We start from the raw sequence: 23,253 nt of genomic DNA, 5'->3' as shown, positions 1-23,253 counted from the left end.
ATGTGAGCGACCTCCCATGCTGCAGCTGAGCTCCTTGTTCCTCCTTGATGGTTGACATACGCCACCGCTGTGGCGTTGTCCGACTGGATCCCGATCAGACGCCCTTGTAGCCTTATTGACCATGTTGGAGAGGCAAAGCGTGATCGCCCAAAGTGCACATTGATCGGCAGTTGGGATTCTTCCCGTGACACAGGGCCCTGGGCCGACTGTACTCCCAGCACTCCCCCCCCAACCGGTCAGACTGGCGTCCGTTGTGATCACTGTTCAATGGAGAGGAAGTAATGATCTCCCGGACCGAAGACCCGGAGACCTCAGCCACCAGAGAAGGGAATCCCTGACTAACTGGCTCACCCGCATTTGACAATCCAGGGATAATGGAGATTTGTTCCATTTTGACAAGATCTCCAAGACTCCAGTGTGAAAAGGAGCGTACGGCACCACCTCTAAAGTGGCTACTATGAGGCCCAGAACAAGAATGCAGAAGCACAGCGACAACACCCTGCGGTTCATCAACAACTTCATCGCAGCTTGAAGAGTCTGCAGCTTGTCTGAAGGGAGAAAAACTCTTGCTTCTGAGGAGTCCAACAGAAAGCCCAGGTATCCAGGCGTTGAGTCGGCACTAACACCGACTTCTTGAGGTTCAGCACCCAACCAAACTCCCAGATAGTCTGCATGTTGATCGCTACAGCCTCCCTTAATTCTGAGGTGGAAGCTGCTCTCAGAAGGAGGTCATCTAGGTAACCCATGATTGTGATTCCACGTTGCCTTAACAGTGCCAAAATTGGAGCTAACATTTTGGTAAAGACTCGGGATGCTGACGCCAGGTCAAAAAGGGAAAGCCACAAACTGGTAGTGCTCTTCCCTGACAGCAGATCGCAGAAATCTCTGATGCCTGAGGCATATGGATACATGCAAGTACGTGTCCTGGATATCCAGGGACCTCAGGAAGTACCCCTGATGGAGTGCAGCGACCACAGAACGAACTGATTTCATCCTGAAACTTTGCACTTTCACAAAGCTGTTGAGGGCCTTCAAGTCCAGGATTAGACGTACCCCTTCCTTTTTGGGGACTACATATTGGAGTAGAATCCCTGAAACAGCGTCGGTACAGGTACTATCACCTGGCACAGTAGCAGGTCCTGTACTGCCCCGAACAGGGCTTCCCGATGAGCTGGAAGTAGAGGTAGGTTGGAGGGAAAAAAATCTGGTGGACAAAAGAAACTATCTTGTATCCCAGTGAAACCAGTTCGCAGACCCACTGGTCGGACAGTAGAGAGGTCCACCGAGCTGCAAACTCCCTAAAGTGACCCCCCACCCGAGAGTTGGGCAGGACAAACCTTCATACGGTAACATTTTTGTTTGCAGACTTGTTTGGCTTGCGAAACAAATGGCGCTTTTGTCCTTCAGCAGGCGCCTTGTCGGACTGGGACCGCTTACCTGCCACGGCGGGTGAAAAAGGCATTTCTGAGCAGAAAAACAGTGCCCTTGTCTACGGCGTGACACCTTACCCTTCCTGGACTGTAGGAGCAACATGCTCTTCCCACCGGTAACATTTTTAATGTCCTCCAGCGAAGCTCCAAAAAGCCTCTCACCTTGGAAGGGGAAATCCGCCAGTGTTTTTTTAGATGCCTGGTCCGCAGACCACCATTTCAGCCAAATCAGGCGTCGTAGCACCACTGCTGATACTGATGCTCTAGAGAGCAGGGGGACCATATCCAGGGCCGCATCACAGACATACTTAAAGCCATGCACCAACTGGTCTGCCAGCTCTACACAGACTGGGGGAGACTGTTGCTTCTCCAATCCACGGTACAACAACTTTGCCCATTCAGTAAGTGTCTGCGACACCAAGGCCGTGGCTAGCACAGGTCGTAACGCTGACCCCACTACTGTAAACATGGACCAGGCCACTGCTTCGGCCCTCCTGTCTGCAGGGTCCTTGAAGGCAGGAGTCTCTTCTACCGGAATCGTGGTTACTTTATTTAACCTGGATACTGGGGGGGTCAACGACCAGAGGACACATCCATTTTTTCAGGAGGCTCTCCTTAAAGTGGTAACACACCACCATTCTTCTTGGGACTGAAAAGGCCTGCTGCGGACTTCCCCATTCCTTGTAGATGAACTTATGAAAATAAGTCAAATACGGAAACACCTTAGGCGCGCGGGCCGGTTTGCGGGACCCAAAAGGGACCGCTACCTCAGCAGAGGTTCCTGCTGCATCCTGTATTTTCAGGGTATCCGGCACCGCAGTGATAAGTGCTCCTACTAGCACTTTTTCCTGTGCTAACCCGGATACAAAGTCATTCTCACTGTCCAAACGGTCCTGGTCCGCATCCTCGGACACGTCAGAACAGGGGCCGCCAGTGACCGTGGGACCCGAGTCTGAATCAGAGTTCTCCCTAGACGATGGGGGGGGGGGGGGGCAGGGGCCGTTTTTTACCCCCATTGCACCCGCACGCTGCTTCCACCCTGGCAACAAAGATCTCCAGGACCGCCGACAAAGCGTCCATAGGCACCGCATGTTTTGCAGGTGAGCCGATTGCAATAGCAGGGATGTCTGGGGAAGAAGCGCCAGCTTCTGACGCCATGCTGACCCTTACTCACCTGTCACAACTTAGGGACTTAAGGCAAGGTACACAAATCCCCCCTCCTAGCTGCTCACAGACTGAGGGGCCCCTCCGCAGGACTCACCACCCTGACCAAGTGCTGCGCTGTGCTGCCGCTGACCGCTCTGCCCTGTTTCAGTCACAAAGTGCTCAGAGTGAAAACTGTGCTGTTCTGAGGTACACAGTCCAATCACTAGAGGTAAAAACACGCTGAGGCTACAAGAAAATGGCCACCGGCCGTCCTTGTACAAAAATCACAAAGAAAATGGCCACTGAACCTTCTAGAAAATGGCTAACAGCCCATACACTGCATAAGACTACAGGAAAATGGTCGCGTCCTCAGCAAAATGGCAGAGGCCCGCGTGGCAGCCTCTCCTGAGGTAAATTTACTTAGGCACCTCACAGCGCAGAAAAAAGGTCAGAAAAGCAAAAACAGACCTTAACATCCAGCGCAGCCGTGCCAAAGCTCGGAGCCCCCCCGGACTAGGTACATACACTGCACCTCATACCCAGTCACACAGCGGCCCCAGCAGGGGGAAGAGGGAATGAAGGATAGGAAGAGAGGAAAGGGAGAGTGAGAGACCTCTTAGTCGACCTCCCAGGGAATGCCCAGCTGCTCTAGCCTGCTGAGGCAGGGAGAGCCGTACTTACCCTTCCTGTTGAGATTGCTGGACACATTCCACCACAGACCCAACACCCAAGCAATACGGGGTGGCTGCTGGCCATGGCACACTGTGATAGGGACAGCAGTAGACCAGTCATATGTGTGCCCCAGAGCATATAGCTCACCGGCTGTCCCTGGAGTAGAAGGGGCGTGTCGTGGCAGACCCAGCGCATAGCTAGGGTCTGCTCACACTCGATGGCCAGGCTGGGAAGACTACAAGGATCTATATTATCCAGCCTGTCACCCAGTCGGCTGTTGATAGTAGATCACAGGATCAAAAAATTTGTAGAAAATTAAAAAAAAAATCCCATAACCAATTGTCCCCTCAGGGAGCCAGGTTCTTCTCCTACACTTGGCAGAAAAAAACTGAGCTGCAGGAAGCAAGGTGAGGGGGTTATAGCTAGAGGCACCACCCCCTGGGCGGTACTGTGTAGTCTTGCTGTTTTTATATGCATTACATATTCTGCCTAGTCCTTTCCTGAAGGTGGCATAATAACCTTAGGTCAAGAATTAAAGGAGCTGTGTCCGTCAATGAACAAAAGAGAAATATAATTTCTTCATCAATTTAGGCCAATATGTATTCTGCTACATGTTTTTGGTAAAAAACAAAAACAAAAAAAAAAACAATTAGCGTATGTTGATTGGTTTGCGCAAAAGGTATTGCGTCTACAAAATATAGAATATTTTCATGCCATTTTTTTTTTTTTTACTAGTAATGGCAGCTATCAGTGATTAGCAAGACTGCAACGTTGCAGTGGACAAATTGGACACCAAGTGACACTTTTTAGGGACCAGTGACACCAATATAGTGATCAGTGCCAAAAAGTGCACTTCACTGTATAAATTAAACTGGCAGTAAAGGGGATAACATCAGGGGCGATCAAAGGGTTAAGTGTGCCCCTAGGGAAGGCTCTCTAACTGTGGGGGGTTGGACTGACTGGAGGAAGACAAACATCTGTATTCCTGATTAGAAGGAATCAGAGATCTCTCTATTCCTCTGTGACAGAACGACAGTCTGCGTTGTTTACATAGGCAGACCACCGTTCTGCATCTCCACGAATGATCCCAGATGCCCAGACCCAAGAATAGGAAACAACATACAGTTACCTTGTTTAGCGTAACTGGGCAGCCCTGCCGGAGTATATGTGCGGTGGGCGGTCCAGAAGCGGTTATATTATGGAGACAAGGAAGCTATACTGCAAAGGGTACAAACAAATGGCCACTGCCCTACCCTATAACTGGCTTATGCAGCAAGGAGCACATAGAAGGGCAAAGTATACAAAACAAACGCAGAGAAATGTCCAGCTCAACTTACGGACCAGCCTGCAAACAACCACATTTTCCTGTCTAACAGTATACGTTAAAAACAGGGGTTTAGTCTGCATGTATTTGCAAATACATGCGTAAGCTACAGAGCCCTGTCAAGGCACCAGGTGCTGGGTGTCCAGTGCACCCCTAAGCCTTTGAGGGGAGGGCTCCCTCCAGGCTTACCTGCCCTCTGCCAGTCCATTATAATGCATATGTTTCCACTGTGGAGGCTCTCAAAATTTTGAGTTAGGACCAGGGTGCATTGACGGGGCTCTGTAGCTTCTGCATGCATTTGCAAATGGATGCAGACAAAACCCCCGTTTTTAACGCATACTGTTAGACAGGAACATTTGGCTGTTTACAGGTTGGTCAGTAAGTTGAGCAGGGAATTTTTCTGGTTTCATTTTGTATGCCTTGCCTCCCATGTGCTCCTTGCTGCAAAGGCCAGTTATAGGACAGTGCCCATTTCTTTGGACTCTTGAAATATTGGCGAGGGGACGCACTGGATACCTTTGCTGCCATAGTGCTATGTTCTGGGTGTCCAGTGCACCCCTGTGCCTTTAAGGAGAGGTGGGTTTCCTCCAATCTCACCTGCCCTCTGCCTATCCATTATAATGCATATGCTTCCATTGTGGAGTCTTAAAGTTTAGAGTTATTACCACAGAAAATACTGGGTGTCTTGATGGGGCTCTGTAGCTTACTCGTGTATTTGCAAATTTTTAATGCCTACTGTTAGACTGGAAAATGTGGTTGTTTGCAGGCTGCTCCTTAAGTTGGGCAGGGAATTTTTGTGGTTTTGTTTTGTATACTGCAAAGGGCCAAAAAATGTAAAGATTTTTTTGAACAATGTGAAAGATGTTACGCCAAGTAAAGAGATACCTAACATGTAATGTAAAATTGCGCACACTCATGGAATAGCATCAAACTACGGTACTTTTAACAGTTACCTTTTTTAAGTTAGAGGACATCTTTTACTAGAATTATTGCTCTTGCTCTAACAATCGTGGTGATACCTTGTGTGATATCAACACTGTTTTCATACGCAGGCACGACTTATGTATGTGTTTTCTTTGATGCGTGAGCATGGAGGATGGAGTGCTTTAAAACATTTTTTTTCTTATTTATTTATTTTTCTGATCACATTTATTGCCGTCACAAGGATTGTAAACATTCCTTGTGACAGTAATAGGTGGTGACAGGTAATCTTTATGGAGGGATCTGGGGTCTAAAAGATCCCAAACCCCTCCCCTGGAAAAGTATGGCCCATACGTGCATTATTTGCTGACCTCAGGGACAGATCCGATCCAGAGATCCCACTGTATGTCAATCTCTGGATCGGATCTGTCCCTGGGGACAGCAGACAATGGCATCATTGGCATTGATAATTTGATTTGATTTGGATTTTGGAACTGAACTGTTGACACAGCATGTTGCTTGCTGGACCGTGAACAGGATCTGATGGCCGCAGGGAAGATGGCAAGCTGCTGCTGTAACCTGCTGCTTACTGGACGGATCTGATGGCCGCAAGATGTGGGTGTGAGTCAATGTCTGGTCTGCAGACACCACCCCTTATCAGACCAGCTCATTTACTTAACCTGGGTGGTAAAAACAACAACACCCCCCCTTTATCAGGTGCACAACTCAGCTACTAAAGGTGGGGGGTGGGCACACAGCAAACTTTCCCCCATATTAAATCAGCTCAGCTACACTAAATTACCTGGGTGATGGTGATGGATGACCTCCCCTTCCCTGTTATCAGGCCATCTCAGGGTGGCAGGGCAGACACAAACACCCCCTTAGTCTGGGCTGTGCTGAAACCCATGCCAACCCACACACCCTTATCACCAGCTCGGGCGGCAGAGGACACTGCCATTGCAAACTCCCCCCTTCCTCATCTGGCGGGCGGCTGGCTAGCTGGCTGGCTCTCACCCTTTAGATGCACAGAGGCACCGCCAGGGCAGAGAATGATGATACACACACAGGCCTGACTCGGCAGTGCAGCAGTGGTGGCAGGAGCAGCAGGAAAACAGTGACACATCACAAGACTAGACTAATGTGACAATGGGGCAGGGGGTGTTCCAGCTGAAAAAAAAATACCAAAGTGAGCAGCCAGGACTCTCGCCACCATCAGGATGAGGGTGCCATCTGACCCAGATACTGAGCGCACCAAAGTGACGCCACTAACACTCTGAAACACCCTCAATGTGTGGCACCCGGGGCCGACCGCTACCCCCCCCCCCCCCCATTGGTACGCCCCTAGTTCTGACATACATTAAGCAAACATAAAATGCAAATATACCATTAATAAGAATGGCAAGTCAACACTTTACTGGGAGGTTACGTCAATAGGACCATAAAAATTACAGGCATAACCCAATTTGAGTGATATTGCATTAAAATTAGATCACCAGAAGACAGTGTAATAGCAATAACAATAAGTCAAATGGACAAATGCATATAATAAACAGGCTGTAACAGATTTATGATCCCAGAAACAAGAGGGGAAAGAGAATACTTTTATTCATTCCACTCCCTCTAGGCCCAGATGCCACAAGAAATATGAATTAACAATATATTAACAATGTATAAGATTTGTGTAGGAGTTCCCCTTGAACCACTTCAGCCCCAGAAGGTTTTACCCACTTGCTGACCATGCCAGTTTTGCGATACAGCACTGCGTCGCTTTAACTGACAATTATGCAGTTGTGCGATGCTGTACCCAAATAAAATTGAGGTCCTTTTTTTCCCCTCACAAATAAAGCTTTCTTTTGGTGATATTTGATCACTTTTATATTTTGTGCTTTAAACAAAAAAAGACCGACAATTTAAAAAAAATAAAGTTAAATAACTTTTTTCATAAATCTAGGCCAAATGTATTCTGCTACATATTTTTGATAAAAAAAAAAAAAAAAAATACCAATAAGTGTATATTGATTGGTTTGTGCAAAATGTATAACGTATACAAACTACAGGGAAGATTTAGGGACTTTTATTAATTTATTTTTTGCTGGTAATGTCGGCGATGTGCAACTTTTAGCGGGAACTGCGACACTGCGGTGGACAAATCTGACACTAAGGGACACTTTTGGGAACCAGTGACACCAATACAGTGATCAGTGCTAGAAAAATGCACTGATCCCTGTATAAATTATCCTGGAAGGGAAGGGGTTAACACAACGGGGCAATCAAGGGGTTAAATGTGTTCTCTGGGAGGTGTTTCTAACTGTGGGGGGAGGGGTGTTACACAGGAGGAAAAGAGATTTAGTGATTCAGCTTAGCTGAAACACGATCTCTCACTTTTCCTCCCTGACAGATCTGCGGTGTGCTTTGCTTACATCAGCACACCACTGCTCCGTCTCTCCTGTAAACGATCAGTGGGACGCGATGACCAGACCCACTGATTGGCTTCCGCTGTGTACAATCACAGCGGGAGTGGCACGCGGACATGCCTTCAATTGCGTACACTAAATCACATACAGGTACATAATTTTGCGCACCCAGAACAATCTGCTGCAGTAAATGTACGTGGAGCAGTCCAGAAGTGGTTAATAAATGGTTGTATATCAATAAAGTGGTTGTAATCTGCCGCAGGTTCATGGGCATAACCTTTGTTAAAAGCAGGTCCTTGGAGTATGGGTATCCTTGATCTTCAGCTAGGTATGGTGGGGCCCAAAGATGTTTCTGTGTAGTAGGTAAGCCGATGAGGCTGAATATAATAGATGTTGCATTTTCCCCAGGAAAGACCCTCCAATTGGTCAGGTGTCAAGGTGTCTGCATGCAGTGTATCTTTTAGGTAAAGTGTCAGAGATAAGATGGACTTCTGCCCATTCACCAATCCGGTCGATACATGGGTCCTGTGAGGCAGGATATTCTTGTGCAGACTCTTGAATATCTGCTGCAAGTTGTGTGGTGTCCAACTGGCAACCTGCAGTCCCTGGAATCCAGCGATGACTGCGTAGGTGTGCAGAGGATATGAACACAATCATCAATACAGCAGATGCGGTGGCAGCGACAGCCACCCTGCACCCAGCGTTAGAGTCCTCAGGGTGAGAGGTCCCTGGTCAGCCTAGTGCCCAACAGCACCTGGAGTGACAGCCTGCTGCTCTTGCAGCTCTGAAGCCTGTGCTCCAAAAAAAATGAGCCCACCCAGGACAGTCCAATTTATCTGTTTGCCCAGAATTCATTTAGTCTTTCAGCACGCTGCAACTTGTAGTTTCAAATAGTACCAAGTATAGTGTAAATCCAGGTGACCGGCATACATGTCCTAAAATCCTCTGCTATCAGTGAATGGCTTATCCTCTGAATTCTGGAAATTCTGTGATTATTATTTCCTCATCTTGAGCACTAGGGGGAAAGAGCATCATGTATAGCACAGGAAGGAGTGTCCCTTAGTGAAGGTAAAAACACAGCCAGCACTTAGCTACATACACAATACCCTGCAAAACTAGGAGTAACTCCAAATGGGGACACTCATTTCTTTGATAAGCCATAAGCGACTGTTGACTAGCTAGACAGGTTCATGCAAGCATCAACATTTTTTTGTACATTTGTTTCCTGTAGAGATAGCATTTGGCTCTGCACTTTCCCTTTTTATGTTGTGAGGCGACTATGGTTTATTATTTCTGGATCTCTATTGAGACAGATGTCATTGAAATTATTTTTGTTACTGCTAAAAAGGTTTTCTAATTTTTTTTACCCATGCTCAGCTGGACTATTACATAGCTATGATTGCTTACATGATCTGTTATGCATTAAAGCACTCCCGTTCTACTCATGCATGGTGATGGATTCTGTTTCTTTGGCTGATTCTTGGGTTTGGAAGATTCTGGTCAATGGGATGTTGGACATTTCTACATTGGTTTCGTTTATTCTGTTTCTTCTGTCCATCAAACTGTCCATTTAATTTTTTGCTATGCTGGATAGTTGTGGTCATATAAATTTGAGATTTCTATGCATTGTTTTTTGGGGGATATAATTCTTATCGCTATCGTGCTCTTGGTGTGATGGTTAATATTGTTAGGGTATTGTCATTGGGTGTTAAGGGTTTGAACGATGTTACTAAATAAAAAGCTATATTTGAGCACTTAAAACATCACTGTCCCACTGTGCTGCTTGCAGGGGATGCAACTTTAGTGCAAATGCATGCAACATTCTTGCTAAATGTAGCTATCAAGCTATGTATCATACTTTTTTCCTGAGTTATGCCAGAGGGGTGAGTATCCAGATCTCAAGATATCTCGATTGTGTGATTTCTTGCAAGCAGTTCCAGATAGATCAATTTGTCCACTTATTCTTTCTGAATTGTAACATTTGCCATTGCATACTGTAGATTCCACTATCTTACTCAACAAGGTCATCAAATTGCTAGCCACTTTTTTCTCTGACAAACTCCCCATCCCCACACTGATGGTTGGGGATTTTAGCAACATTGACAATTCAATAGAGAGATATTATTATATATACCTCGTGGACGGCATTGGATTTACTCAATTACTTCATTTGGTATGATGTGTATGGAACTTAGTCTTTAGGACGTGTGGCAGTTTTTTCACATTATGACAACTCAGTTCATCTGTTATTCAAATTCTTATAACTCTGTTGAAAATAGACCTCACTTTGCTTACTATTAACTTAACTCAGGTTGTCAAATTGACTCATATTCTTGCTAGTGACTTATCTGACTTATTTTGTATTTTTCATCCATTAATTGCAAGATCAGAGTTAAATTACACATACTTTGAAGAACAAAAAAAAAAGTTTCATATATGTTATTACTATTTTAACAATACCCTTTTATTAAAATTTTACAATACAAAAGAGACGTTTGCTGATTTACATCTGCCCACTGCTTTCGAAATTTGATTGTATAACATTTATGTGAACATTTTATTCTAGGATGTGTGTTTTATAGATTGTCATCTGTCTCCCTGTGTCTGGTTTAATCGAGGAGCACTCTAGCAGAGCGTACTTGGGTTAAATCGAGACCAGTGGTAAAAACGGTCAGTATGAAAACCTTCTCATGGGATTTGAGATGTGTTCTCTGTGGATGTTTGTTGGTTTGTAGGTACCAAGCGCAATGCACTAGGCTTCTTGCATTCAAATGACTATGCGCATTAGAGAAGCGAAGTCCACATAACAAGATAAACATATTATTTTATCTCTGTGTGGCTACGTTATCCCTTTTAGATAAATATCTGCTTTAATAAGAGGACATTGGTATCTGCCTTGTTAATATACTCATACCGTATATTGATAACACCAGTAACAACGCCCCCGCAGATTGTCTCAAGCCTGTAAGAACCAGTAGAATAAGCTTACTAGATACTGTTTACTTTGAAACAGTATTGTCTGGGCTGCATGCTGACAAAAGGGGGCCTGTGCACTTCCTCTTGTGAGTGCCCTCCCCTTTAATGTATGTCATTTCCTGTGATGTTATTTCCCATGTAAGAAGTGATTGGCTAGAATCTGCACTTCCTGTTTGTGAAAGCTTTTGTGATAATAAAAGGCCATGCTCGCTGGTGTGAAGGCAGGCAGGCTGATGGAACTGAGAACGTAAGAAGGCTGGTCATGTCTGTTCATTGGGATGAGTGTGTTGGAAGGTAAGCGAAAGTATTATATCATTAAGACGGAAATGTTATTATTATGGGAAACAGGAGATTTGGCTGTGTGCTCTGCGTATGGCCAAAATTTCCAAAACACCGCTCATAAACATATATATTGTGGTTCAGCATAGATCCATCTAAAAAACTGACACATGGATTCAAACTGAATGCCCATGTTAAAAAACAAAAAACAAACACAATTCATTACAAGCACTCTGTAACTACTAACCAGTTATGTCTAATGTGACCAGTGTATGGGTATTTATACTCTGTAACATACATACAATTATCTGTTGTTGGGTATGTTATTGCAAAATTATATACAGACCTTTGACATCTGAGCAGCAGTATTTCCTTTGGCTCCCAAAAGAACCATTGCCAGAGCTGAGGAGATACTCCATGGGGATAAGAACAAGTTGCATTTCCTATCCTTTTCATTCAGCTTCCGAAAGAGATCAATAGCGAAGGAGCCATTTGCTACACTGAGAGAATCCATATTTTCAAGCCTGCAGAATTAATGAACAATCAATGATGACATAATATATCAATTCAAGGGGGCATACTAAAACATTTAATGTGAAAATGGCTTAATATAGCTTAACATGTAATAAAGTGCCTAAACCTTAATCAATTTCCCTGAAACTTTGCACACCCAAAGTTTTTACCTTTCTAAAACGATACTAAAAATGATATGCATTTCAGTGTTCCACAAAGCAAACTAGGGACATTAAGCTTATTTTTTAGGGAGCTTAATGTGGCTTAACGTACAAAAAAGACCTTAAATGTTAAACAATTTCCCCCAAACGTCATACAGTAGAATACTCCATTCATGCCAACATATTCAGGAAAATTCAGCTCCTTTGTTAAATCACACCAAAAGTTATCCCTGTTAAGCAATATTTTACAATGCTAAAACATTTAATGTAAAGAGTTTAATGTACCATAATGTGCCTAAACCTCAATCAATAGCACTGAAACTTTGCACAGCTTAAGATCTCAACTTTCCAAACCTAGCCTATAAGTTTCATGTGATTTGGTGTTCCACAAGCAAGTGAACCAGATATAAATAGTTTTAAGTAAGTAAATTTATTATTAAAGTAAATGCATATAAATGTGAACACACCACCAATACAGAGTGAACAAACTGAACAACCAAACAGTGATAATAAACCAACCAGCAAAAAGGAGTACCAGAATCTTAGTCAACCCAGGCCAGGGTCATAAACAGAAGATCAGCTGATGGGGGGCAAGGAGTAAACAGACAGGGAAACAAGATGGAAGGAGTCAGGCTGCAGGACAAGGATCCAGGGATACAGAAGCAGAAACAAACAGGTTCAGGATACAGGAATCAGGGATCAGGATCAGGCTAATAGATAAACAGGCTGAAGGTCAGGGCACAAAGACAATACCAGGGCAAGGTGTGTGTGCACTTGCCGGGTATTTATACTATAGCTGCTATCAGAAGGTAATATCTGCTCCACACTGCCAGGATCCCTCCGCTGGTGGATGCCAGTACTGCAGCCCAAAGATGACATAATTCCAGCAGGGAAAAGCTCTTCTGACAGCTCCAAACTGCCAGGAGACACCTGCTGGTGGATCTCAGTACTGCATGCCAAATGATCGATATTACCAGTGGAGGGAACCTTTTCTGACAGTACCCCCCTCGAAGGAGCGACCTCCGGATGCTCCAACTAGCTGTTGCTGGGGTAAGTCCATGGCGTCAAGCCGGGCAGTGGGCAAAGTCACATCAGGTTGGGCAATAAGTACGTAAAGCTGGATAGCAGGCACAGGAACCTCAAGCTGAGTGGCAGGCACATCGTACTGGGCAACAGACACATCGTGCTGGGTGGCAGGCACATCAAACTGGGCGGCAGGCACATCAAGCTGGGCAGCCGACATGGGCTCATCAAGCTGGGCAGCAGACAGAGGCTCATCAAGCTGGGCAGCAGACAGAGGCTCATCAAGCTGGGCAGCAGACAGGAAGACATCAGACTGGAATTCTGGCTCTGACTCTTCAGACTGGAACGCTGGCTCTTACTTTTCAGACTGGAACACTGGCTCTGGCTCTTCAGACTGGAACGCTGGCTCTGGCTCTTCAGACTGGAACGCTGGCTCTGGCTCTTCAGACTGGAACGCTGGCTCTGGCTCTTCAGACTGGAACGCTGGCTCTGGCTCTTCAGACTGGAACGCTGGCTCTGGCTCTTCAGACTGGAAAGCTGGCTCTGGCTCTTCAGACTGGAACGCTGACACTGGAACTCTGGCACCTCCGGCTGGAACTCTGGCACCAGAACTTCAAGCTGGGACAGATTGGTGGGTGTGTAGGCAGCTTGGGTTAATGGCAGGATCGTTAAGGTTGTGAAAAAATGTAGTTTTTTTCTTTGGCTTAGCCACTGAAGCTCTGTAGGTGACTGCAGGACTGTAGGTAAGGGGTGCAGCAGACTGGAAAGGAGGATTGGGATATGGCAGAGAAGATGTAACAGTAGCTGGGGGAAGATCTTGTGGGTTTGTAGGCAGCAGAGAAGAGGCAAGTGGGTTGAATGCAGGATAGGTACAGGTAGCAAAGACTGGATATAAGTATTTGGTTGGGAGCAGTATGTACTGGGCTGCAACTGAGGTTGACAGGGCTGATGGGGAAACATACATTTGGGTAGGCTGGTGTCTGATGGCAGAGGTGGTTTGTTTGGCTGGGGCTGATTGCACCATGTCAGACCATGCCGAAAGTATAGGTTGTACAAACTGTAGTTTTAAATCTCCCAGTCTAACAAAAGACTGAGCAGACACAATGCACTCAGCAATCACCTGTAGGGAACAGGCTGAGTAGTGGTCACAAAAATCGTCAGGATCATCTTCAAAAAGCCACACTAGAGATACAACCTGATTCACATTATAAGGAGGAGTGAAATTATCATGGCCCTCTGGAATGCACGGCAGGGCCAGCTCAGTACAGATCTTGATCAAAGGCTGCACCTCATAAGCCAACAGATTTGAATGACAGTATCTCTCATAGCATCTACTGTGAAACACAGTGCGTCTGATAAATCAGCGCAATGTTGGGCCTGTTCATCAGGCAGAAATTTAAGCATCTCCTCAAACTGTTCCTTAATGGACTGGGATATGTCAAGAGAAGACCTGTTTGATGTATGGTGGTGCCTCCATGCAAACGAGAAAGACTACACTTTATTCTCAGACAGACACTGCTTTTACTCACATATCGACATGTTTTTGACAGACAAATGGCTATTACAACAAGTAACAAGTGCTTGAATCCACAATATTACGTGGTCTGACCACGGGGCAATTTCTCTGTCATTTAACGAAACAGGTGTCTCCTCTTCCTCCCCTATCTGGCGCTGTAATAATAGACTTCTCCAAAAACCCAAAACTTACTTGACCATCTCTCAGCATATCAAAAACTTTTCTATCAAACCAGTCGTCAGTATCAGACCAATAATAATCAGTCAATAAAAAAAACAAACAAACACACTACACAGGTTTTTAAAGTAGTTTATTAGGCAGCTCTGGGGGTCTTACATAGTTACATAGTTAGTAAGGTTGAATAAAGACATCAGTCCATCCAGTTCAACCTGAGTGAGTGTCTACAATTGTCCCTATCCCTTTACATTGCACACTCACATCAGTCCCTACCCTCAAGGAGCCCATAATTTAAGGTCCCCATTCATATACCAGGGCCAATTTTGGACAGAAGCCAATTAACCTACCTGCATGTCTTTGGAGTGTGGGAGGAAACCGGAGTACCTGGAGGAAACCCACGCAGGTACAGGGAGAACATGCAAACTCCAGGCAGGTAGTGTCATGGTTGGGATTTGAACCAGCGACCCTTTTTACTGCTAGGCGAGAGTGCTACCCACTACACCACTGTGCCGTCTTCTTCCGACTTCTCTGTGCTTTCCGGTTCTTCTCCCGGGCTCCTCAGCTATTTTCTGCCGCTCTCTTGCTAGCGGTGGCCCGGCTTTCTCCTTTGTTGTTGCCGTCTTCTTCTTCCTCTGTTGACACAACGCTCTCTCCCACTGTAATAGGCATAAGGGGCGGGGTCTCCAGGTGACACCACCCGGTGACTCCGCTCCTTATGCCTATATAAGTCGTTGCGCACCGTGTCCACGGCATTACAGCAAGAGAGCCCTTTTTCCTACAGGTAAATGGGTAGGGGTAACCCATACTTATTCACATAGGGTGGTGGGCCAGGATCTGGTGGCCACCTTTTAAAGGGGGCTCCCAGATTCCGATAGGCACAGGACCCCACTGCCCCAAAGTACCCGCCCCCCCATGTTGAGAGCATGAGGCCTGGTACGGTTCGGGGGGGGGGGGTGTTCACTCATCCCCACCCCCTTTCCTGACCTGCCGGGCTGTGTGCTTGGATAAAGGTCTGGTATGGACTTAGGGGGGACTCCAACCCCGTTTTTCCAGTGTGGGGTTTCTCCTGAAAATCCATACCAGACCCTAGGGCATGGTATGCTCTTGGAATGGGTGATTTGACTTTGATCCTACTTCAGCCCATTGAATATCACTGAAGTAGGATCAAAGTCAGACCAAAGTAGTGCAGGGAGCATTTTCAAAGTTGGACCAACTTGTGTTAGACCAGTTAAGATGGCTCCTATAGGGAAATATTGATTTTCACACATCATGAGCTCCCACTGTCAGAGCGTTTTGTCGTACCAGTGTGAACCCGGCTTAGCAACAGATGTTATCACACTCTCAGAGCGTTTGTCGTAACAATGTGAACCCGGCCTTAGCAACAGATGTTGTAGCAGTGTTAGTATCTAAGGCATTAGCAGCAACAGACACATTAACAATAGCCCAAAACAGATTACAGTGCACACATACAAAAATTACATTTATCCTGCAAGGCTAGTTAAAAACTAGGGATGCACCGAATGGGTTTTTTGGTGCCGAAACCGATACCAAAAATGAAAAATACACTAGGCCGAAAACCGAAACCGAAACCGATACCGAAACAGCACCGATACCGAAAATGACTTTTTAAAAAATATTTTTATACAGGAGGTGGTCAGAGACTGGGGACACGGTACAGGAGGTGGTCAGAGACTGGGGACACGGTACAGGAGGTGGTCAGAGACTGGGGACACGGTACAGGAGGTGGTCAGAGACTGGGGACACGGTACAGGAGGTGGTCAGAGACTGGGGACACGGTACAGGAGATGGTCAGAGACTGGGGACACGGTACAGGAGATGGTCAGAGACTGGGGACACGGTACAGGTGATGGTCAGAGACTGGGGACACGGTACAGGAGGTGGTCAGAGACTGGGGACATGGTACAGGAGGTGGTCAGAGACTGGGGACACGGTACAGGAGGTGGTCAGAGACTGGGGACACGGTACAGGAGGTGGTCAGAGACTGGGGACACGGTACAGGAGGTGGTCAGAGACTGGGGACACGGTACAGGAGGTGGTCAGAGACTGGGGACACGTTACAGGAGGTGGTCAGAGACTGGGGACACGTTACAGGAGGTGGTCAGAGACTGGGGACACGGTACAGGAGGTGGTCAGGGACTGGGGACACGGTACAGGAGGTGGTCAGAGACTGGGGACACGGTACAGGAGGTGGTCAGAGACTGGGGACACAGTACAGGAGGTGGTCAGAGACTGGGGACACGGTACAGGAGGTGGTCAGAGACTGGGGACACGGTACAGGAGGTGGTCAGAGACTGGGGACACGGTACAGGAGGTGGTCAGAGACTGGGGACGCGGTACAGGAGGTGGTCAGAGACTGGGGACGCGGTACAGGAGGTGGTCAGAGACTGGGGACGCGGTACAGGAGGTGGTCAGAGACTGGGGACGCGGTACAGGAGGTGGTCAGAGACTGGGGACGCGGTACAGGAGGTGGTCAGAGACTGAGGACAGGGTACAGGAGGTGGTCAGAGACTGGGGACGCGGTACAGGAGGTGGTCAGAGACCGGGGACGCGGTACAGGAGGTGGTCAGAGACCGGGGACGCGGTACAGGAGGTGGTCAGAGACTGGGGACGCGGTACAGGAGGTGGTCAGAGACTGGGGACGCGGTACAGGAGGTGGTCAGAGACTGGGGACGCGGTACAGGAGGTGGTCAGAGACTGGGGACGCGGTACAGGAGGTGGTCAGAGACTGGGGACGCGGTACAGGAGGTGGTCAGAGACTGGGGACGCGGTACAGGAGGTGGTCAGAGACTGGGGACGCGGTACAGGAGGTGGTCAGAGACTGGGGACGCAGTACAGGAGGTGGTCAGAGACTGGGGACGCGGTACAGGAGGTGGTCAGAGACTGGGGACGCGGTACAGGAGGTAGTCAGAGACTGGGGACGCGGTACAGGAGGTGGTCAGAGACTGGGGACGCGGTACAGGAGGTGGTCTGAGACTGGGGACGCGGTACAGGAGATGGTCAGAGACTGGGGACGCGGTACAGGAGATGGTCAGAGACTGGGGACACGGTACAGGAGGTGGTCAGAGACTGGGGACGTGGTACAGGAGATGGTCAGAGACTGGGGACGCGGTACAGGAGGTGGTCAGAGACTGGGGACGCGGTACAGGAGGTGGTCAGAGACTGGGGACGCGGTACAGGAGGTGGTCAGAGACTGGGGACGCGGTACAGGAGGTGGTCTGAGACTGGGGACACGGTACAGGAGGTGGTCAGAGACTGGGGACGCGGTACAGGAGATGGTCAGAGACTGGGGACACGGTACAGGAGGTGGTCAGAGACTGGGGACGTGGTACAGGAGATGGTCAGAGACTGGGGACGTGGTACAGGAGATGGTCAGAGACTGGGGACGTGGTACAGGAGATGGTCAGAGACTGGGGACATGGTACAAAAGATGGTCAGACTGGGGACGTGGTACAGAAGATGGTCAGACTGGGGACATGGTACAGGAGATGGTCAAAGACAGAGGACATGGTACAGGAGGCATCCCCCATTGCAGCCAGTGTGCCCCATTGCAGCCAGTGTGCCCCATTGCAGCCAATGTGCCCCATTGCAGCCAATTGCAGCCAATTGCAGCCAATTGCAGCCAATTGCAGCCACACTGCAGCCCCAGTCCCATTGCAGCCAGTGTGTCCCATTGCAGCCAGTGTGTCCCATTGCAGCTAGTGTGCCATTTTGCAGCCAGCCTGTGCACTGTGTGCAGGGAAGAGAGCCGCCTCCGTCGCCTGTTTGATCACAGCGCCGGGAACATCACAGCTTTCATTTCAATAGCTGTGTGTTCCCGGCCGCGCGCCGTCACACGCAGCCCCTCCCCCTTGTCCGGGCACTTTGATAGACAGATCATCCGTCCAATCCTGCGGATGATCTGTCTATCTAAGTGCCCGGACAAGGGGGAGGGGCTGCGTGTGACGGCGCGCGGCCGGGAACACACAGCTATTGAAATGAAAGCTGTGATGTTCCCGGCGCTGTGATTAAACAGGCGGCGGAGGCGGCTCTCCTGCGCTATACACCCCCCATGATGGGCGTCACCAGGGGCGGGGGGCGGAGCCCCGTCCCCCACCCAGGCCACGCCCCATTTTCGGCTCCATTATCGGCCGTTTTTCTCTTTCGGCAAATTGCCGAAAAGGGCATTTTCGGCCGATATGTTTTGGTGGCCGAAATTTCGGTGCATCACTATTAAAAACACCTGAACATATTCAAAAATACAGGGGTTTGGTCACACTATATGGTCATATAGTGCTAAGCCCACTTACTGCCTCAAAGTACCCCAAATTAGTGGGTCCTACCCTGGTAATAAAATGAAAGATCCTGTGTCTTAACCATGGGAGATAAACTCCTCTATGTGGGAGAACTGAAGGGATTCCTCCAATGCACTGGTGGCCACTAATAAGAGGTAATGAAGAGGGGGAGGGGTGCTCCAGCCCAAGAGACCCAGTCAGGGTCCATACAATATACAAAAACATACTTGGGGGGTACACCCTAAAATGCTTTACATTCAAGATGGTGCTGTTATAAGACCAAAAACAGTACAAAACTGATTACAGCGCACACATAGAAAAATTACATTTATCCTGCAAGTCTAGTTAAAATCACCTGAACATATTCAAAAATACGGGGTTTGGTTACACTATATGGACACACACTCGATCGGTAGACACGATCAGATTTTCAGATGAACGTACGTCGATTTTCTGTTGCATGCTGGACTCATGTCGAAAGTGAAGAGGTTACTCACCATACGAAATCTCTTGTCTGACAGAATACAACTTCAGAAGTGACGTAGTGTGTTGAATAGTTTTGTATGTATTCTTTTGTTTTTGAGTGTGCGTAGTCTTGCTCTTAACAGTGCTAATTAAAACGAAAATCGAATGTTGATTCCACGTACGATAAAAATTTTATAGCCTGAACATCTGATTTTTCGTCTGAAAAAAGCTGACGAAAGCACCATACCAATGATCCGAAAATTGGCAGATCATTTGTCGGACAAAATTTTACTTACGATTTTCATATCGTGTGTATGGGCCTTTAGGCTTCATGCACACTGGGCGTTATGAAAAAGCCAGTAGCTTTACTGTAGCTGTAGAATGCTGCGTTAAAAAATTCAAGTTTTGCAGCATTTTTGCATTAGCGTTTTTTAAACTATACCCCCAAAAAAGTTTATGGCTCAAAGACACTCATAAATGCCAAATAGTCTGCTTTTTTCAGAGTTGAAACACTCTTCCTCATACCCACTAGGTCTGGGGTTTTTTTTCAGCCAGAAAACGCCCCTGCCAAAAACTGCTGATAACAGCCTATGTGTGCATCGACACATAGGATAACATGGAAAATTTTTGTCACCGGCGCAAATATTAATCCAAAATAATGATGATAAAATTAAATTGAAATTGTGATCTGCAGCGGTTAAAAAATCCTATATTATAAATAGGGAAAATGTATGTGTATGAAAGTGTAACTGCGCTGATCCAAAAAGTGCTAGTGCAATATAACCACTGAAACGGTGTCTATAATTTCAATACAACCTATACAATGAAGAGCTATAAACTACAAAATGCAACGTGCCAATAAATCAATCTTAATTTATTGGCATGTTGCACTTCATAGCTCTTTATTGTATAGGCTGTATACAAAGTATAGACACCGTTTCAGTGGTTATATTGCACTAGCAACTTTTGGATAAGAGGATAAGACATAGGATAACATGCTGGGGAGTTCAACGGCTGCAGAAAAAAAAAATGCCTGAAATCAAAAACAGCAGCTGTAAAAATGTCATTCAGCATTTCAGAAGGCAAAGAAAAAACAGTAAGACCTCTTGCACAGATCAGCTTGAAAAAGCTCAGTACAGCTTTTTTTTTTTTGTTACTGAGCTAAAATACAGTCAATAATTTGTAATGTGCCTATACACACGGGCACGTAAACAAGTGCTGCACATTCTTCAGCAAAGAAGAAAAAAGAAGAAGGAAACTCTGCATTTTTGGTCAGTAACTTACTCCTCATGCACACAAATGCAAAGAAAAGGCGCCAAAATGTTAATTTGCATATGGTATAAAATGAGAATAAGTTTGTGTGAAGATGCACGTATCCGCATGTACGTGAAAATGTGCACAAATACATACAAATAAACCCTGCCTTAAATTACATCTGAAAAAAGTAGATGCTCAAACAGGAGTTTAACCACTTCAATACAGGGCACTTAAACACCTTCCTGTCCAGACCAATTTTGAGCTTTCAGCGCTGTCGCACTTTGAATGACAATTGCGTGGTCATGCTACACTGTACCCAAATGAAATTTTTATCATTTTTTTCCCACAAATAGAGCTTTCTTTTGGTGGTATTTGATCACCTCTATGGTTTTTATTTTTTGTGCTACAAATAAAAAAATACCGAAAATTTTGAAAAAAAAAATGTTTTTTTTTGTTTCAGTTTCAAAACGTTGTAAATAAGTATGTTTTCTCCTTCACTGATGGGCACTGATGGGGCTACACTGATGGGCACTGATAAGGCGGCACTGATGGGCACCAATGAAGTGGCACTGATGAGGTGGCATTGATGGACACCGATATGTGGCACTGATATGTGGCACTGATAGGCGACACGGATGGACACTGATAGGTGGCACAAATTGGCACTGATAGCTGGCACGGATTGGCATGGATGGGCGGCACAGATGGGCATGGATAGGTGGCACAGATGGGCATGGATAGGCGGCACAGATGGGCATTAGTTGACCATTGATAGTCGGCACAGGTGGGCACTCATAGGGGGCACAGGTGGGCACTCATAGGCGGCACAGGTGGGCACTCATAGGCGGAATTGGTGTTATACTGTACTAATGGATGCCAGTGCCAAACAATAATGCATGCCAATCAGTGATGCCCATTGTGGGCACTGATTGGCATCCATTATGGGCAATGATTGGCATCCATTGTGCTGACTGGCATCCCTGGTGGTCTAGGGAGGATTACCTTTTGCTGGGCATCCCTGGTGGTCTGGTGGCGTCCCTGGTGGTCCAGTGTGGGCATCCTCGGGGGGGCTGTGCTGATAATCGACCAGCACAGACCCCCCCTGCTAAAGGAGCAGCCGACCGGCTCTCCTCTACTCGCGTCTGACAGACGCGAGTGAGGAAAAGCCGATCACCGGCTCTTCCTATTTACACTGTGATCAGCTGTGATTGGACACGGCTGATCACGTGGTAAAGAGTCTCCGTCGGAGACTCTTTACCGAGATCGTAGTTGCCGGGTGTCAGACTGACACCCCGCAACAACGATCGCCGCGATGCGCGCCCCCGGGGGCGCGCAGCGGTTTTATAATCCTGATCGGACGTCATATGATGTCCGATCAGGATTATGAAACCACTTTGCCACCGTCAATTGCCTATAGGGCGGGCGGCAAGTGGTTAATGTGCAAAAGGCCTAAATGGTTCAATGGATTGGACACAGGAGTACACACTGAGCCGAAAAAGTCCATTTGATATAATGAATAGTCGCTGCCTTTGGCCTCTTGCACACAGTACTGATGTTTGAGCTTCTGCTTTTTTAGATGTAATATCAGGTGTTTTTTTTGTGCATATTTGCATGTATCTACGCATTTGCGTACACAATACCTTCCTAGGGAAAATTCAAGCATATATACGCTCATAAAATTTTTGGGGAAAGACTCCTCGCTTAGGATCAGACAAGGTGTGCAGCCTCCCCTAATAGCCCCCCTAGGGGGCTAGTTAATAAGAGTAAGTGAAGTGGGGTAGATGGCGCTACCTATACTTAGGGGAAACCTATTCCCTGAGTTACAAACTATGTGCACCTTTACACACTATAGTGCTCAGATAATCAGATAGTGATGCCACAATCATATATGTGGTCTACAAATGAAAGTGCGACTAAGCCAGAGCAATAATAACATATAAATGGTAAGTATCCAAAATGAATTACTCCTGTGTATGTAAAAAAATCAATACCATAAAATATACCCAAATTCATCAAAAAATTATATGTGTATCAACAAAAAGTCCAAATATTAAAAAGTCCCAAAAACAGTGTTAATAATGTGAAATAAGTGAAGCTCCAAAATGGCCAAGTGTTCAAAATGACCAAGTGACTTTTGTGCTCAACAGATCAGGGGACTCCTGTGCTCCCCTTTGTGGGTCCCCACTCACCAGCTCCCATTACCTTTGTAGGGGTGATAAGCGTATATGGATAACCGTGGGTGATTTCCCTTGATGGCTTTTCTAGTGGTCGTCCCGTAGCCTATCGTGACGTCCCTCACTGGTTTTTCCAGCTGTTCCACCGGAGCAGGGTATCTGAGCCTGTGCTTTGTGGGGTTGGAAGCTCTCTGTGTTAAAATTCAGACCTTGTTTTAAGTACTGGTGTGTCTGTATTGCCTGCCTCCAGAACGGTCATTAAAATGTGACTCAGGACTTGCACAGCCGAGGCTCTATACTGCCACCATGTGGCTTCTCCACTGTATCTGCAGCCTCTTTTGCACAGTTCACAGAAACGGAATCCTCAACCGCACAAAGATTGCTTACCCTTTCTCATTGAAACTTCCTGGCCTCCTTCTCCTCCATATAATTCAGAGGAAAATGCAAATGAACGTCCCTGCAGGGGAGACTCCAGCTCTGTAAAATAAACTTTAAAGGAATATTGAAGGCAAG

General features: G+C 46.7%; 1 protein-coding gene across 2 annotated transcripts in view; it reads right to left on the bottom strand.

Moving 5' to 3' along the window:
• LOC143996812 (leukocyte elastase inhibitor-like) overlaps positions 1-22,947 on the bottom strand; it is an 84,032-nt gene extending 61,085 nt beyond the window's left edge. Inside the window, exons 1-2 of one of the 2 annotated variants that reach the window (XM_077492090.1) lie at positions 22,769-22,947; positions 11,509-11,686 (exon numbers count right to left, since the gene is read on the bottom strand). In XM_077492090.1, coding sequence (XP_077348216.1) covers positions 11,509-11,676 — 168 coding nt within the window. In that variant the 5' untranslated portion in view covers positions 11,677-11,686; positions 22,769-22,947. The remainder of the gene's footprint in view (positions 1-11,508; positions 11,687-22,768) is intronic. The other variant, XM_077492089.1, reaches the window with a different exon arrangement.
• Between the last annotated feature and the right edge of the window lie 306 nt (positions 22,948-23,253).

Source organism: Lithobates pipiens, unplaced genomic scaffold (genome assembly GCF_037356315.1).
Source record: "Lithobates pipiens isolate NorthernLeopardFrog02 unplaced genomic scaffold, aLitPip1_a1.2 Scaffold_19, whole genome shotgun sequence".
Classification (NCBI taxonomy): Eukaryota; Metazoa; Chordata; class Amphibia; order Anura; family Ranidae; genus Lithobates; species Lithobates pipiens.
Note: the sequence above shows the minus strand (reverse complement) of the source record. Positions and strands in the feature narration are given on the sequence as shown.